This window comes from Leptodactylus fuscus, chromosome 7 (assembly GCF_031893055.1).
Source record: "Leptodactylus fuscus isolate aLepFus1 chromosome 7, aLepFus1.hap2, whole genome shotgun sequence".
NCBI lineage: Eukaryota > Metazoa > Chordata > Amphibia > Anura > Leptodactylidae > Leptodactylus > Leptodactylus fuscus.
In genome coordinates, this window is record NC_134271.1 from 140,880,830 (window position 1) to 140,883,175 (window position 2,346).

General features: G+C 39.0%; 1 protein-coding gene across 1 annotated transcript; it reads right to left on the reverse strand.

The window, feature by feature from the left end:
- Positions 1 to 614: 614 nt before the first annotated feature.
- Positions 615 to 1,535, reverse strand: LOC142214590 (olfactory receptor 5AR1-like). The gene has a single exon (XM_075283533.1). It carries the CDS (start codon positions 1,533 to 1,535, stop codon positions 615 to 617), a length of 921 nt encoding a protein of 306 aa, XP_075139634.1.
- Between the last annotated feature and the right edge of the window lie 811 nt (positions 1,536 to 2,346).

Here is a 2,346-nt window from a genome sequence, read left to right on the forward strand (position 1 = left end):
TTTATTTTAAAAAATAATACATTGAGTTAGCCCTAAAATGCACATTTACAAAGGGTTAAAGGAGAAAATGTGTTGCCCGATTTCTGTAGAATAACCCAATACACCACATCTGGATGATGGGTTTGGGGACACAGTAGGGTACAGAAGGGAAGCCATGGGGCTGTTTGAGGGCAGATTTTGGTGGAATAATTTCCAGAGCCTTTAGGGCATTAGAAAAGAGGAAACCCACTAAAAATTACTGGAGAGGCATTGTTCTTCTGAAAGTGCTGTGACTACTACTACTGGTTGAAAAAAAAGTGAGCACTACTGGATTTCTTGTGACAAAGTTGCAGTTACTGCTACCTCTGAGTTGCAACACGACTCCGTTATGTCAGTGAAGGAGTTGCACGGCCACATGACGATCTTTGGGCCCACAATGGTCAAAGTTGCCTTACACATTTGACTTGAAGGCCCAAGATCTTTAAAAGATACCCATGTTAATGCCTTCAGATCACGTCCAAACTAGTACTTAATTTGGGGCACCAAAGGAGCAGGCAGAGACTATTGAAGCCTCCTGTTTCATTTTTTGACAAATTAATAAGATATTTGTAAAGTTACATTTGATTGAGAAACGTCTATAACTGGAATTTTTTAATGGTGTTTTTGACATCCTTATTTCTGACACTGTAGATGATGGGGTTTATCATGGGCGTCACAGCGGAGTAGAGGATGGAGACTGACTTGTTTACATCTGGAGAAGAACTGGAATGGGGACGTAAGTAGAGAATCATGATGGTCCCATAGTAGAGAGTTACTACAATGATGTGGGACGCACATGTGGAGAGAGCTTTATACCTTCCATGAGAAGATCTGATCTTCAAGATGGTGGACAAGATATGAACATATGAAATCAGAATCAAGAAAAAGGCTAGAGTAACTATGAACCCTGCTGTAATGTACATTGATATCTCATGGGGCCAAGTATCACTGCAGGATATAAGTAAAAATGGGGGTACCTCGCAAAACAAGTGGTTGATATTGTGAGAACGACAGAAGGACATCTGGAAGGTGTAGATCACATGCATCATGGAGTTGATGAAACTTGCAGACCATGATGCGACGGCCAGACTGATACACACCGTCCTGCTCATGATGGTGTTGTAGTGTAGTGGTCTACAAATGGCAGCAAATCTGTCGTAGGCCATAATGGCAAGTATGAAACACTCTGTAGAGCCAAAAGCCAAATGAAAGTACATCTGGACAGCACATTCTAGTAGTGAGACGCTCTTGTCCTCGCTTAATGTGTTCTTCAAAATTTTAGGGACCACGGTGGAAGAGAAGCAAATGTCAATGAAGGAGAGATTGGTAAGAAAAAAGTACATGGGGGTCTGGAGCTTGGGATTAATTCTCACCACGATGATCAGTAGAAGGTTGGCTAAAAATGTTACCAAATACATCACCAAGAAGGTAAGGAAGCCAAGGACCTTTAGGTATGGAATAGTGGACAAACCAAGGAGAATAAATCTGCTCGAGGAAGACTGATTGTACACATCCATGTCTTGTACGTGAGAATCTGACATAGACAAAAAGTTAATATTACGATATAATTTTTTGGTATTCATCAACTCTTACATCTACAGCGAGAAAGAAATTTGTAATACAGCTTAAGGGAACCATTGTAGGTGAACGGTCTATGGGCTTTACGAATATTCTCAAAAATATTGTACATGGTTGCATCTTTTGTTTAGTTCATTAGATCTTTTCTTTTAACATTCCCACTCTTGATACAAGAGAATCTTGTATAAATTATATAAATCTACAGTAAAGATTTATATCAAATTTTGGATTCTAATGAAGTCAAACTGAAAGATACTACATAAAAAATAAGAGATAGAATGGCTTAAGGAAATTTATTAACAAAAAAAAAATTCTCTCGCCTATGTCATGTAGCCGCCTTTCTAGTTCTTATCGGGTTCTCATTGATTTCTATTTCCTTATCCCTCTCGACAAGGACAAGTCGTTGAGAAAAGTGACGACTCGTATCATGTCAAGAAGGACCAGGAAGTCGATACTAATAAGAAACCAGGAAGAGGCCCAATGTGAGGTCTAGGAATGGGAAGATGAACCATTTTTAGGATCCTCTAAAGTATTTTATCATGTATTGTGTGTTCCTTTCTCTAGATTGGGTGAAGAAAGACTCCAATGGCTGACAATTTGGGCAACAAATTTTTAGATGTAGCAAAAAATATTCCATTAAGATGACTATCACTACATCCTACACTGTACAGTCATGGCCAAAAGTTTTGAGAATGACACAAATCTTATATTGTCACATGATCTGCTCCCTCTGGTTTTTCTGTGTGTTTG

Bases quoted from the DNA above. Each gene is read 5' to 3' on its own strand.
- LOC142214590 (XM_075283533.1), bottom strand. From the start codon at position 1,535: ATGGATGTGTACAATCAGTCTTCCTCGAGCAGATTTATTCTCCTTGGT.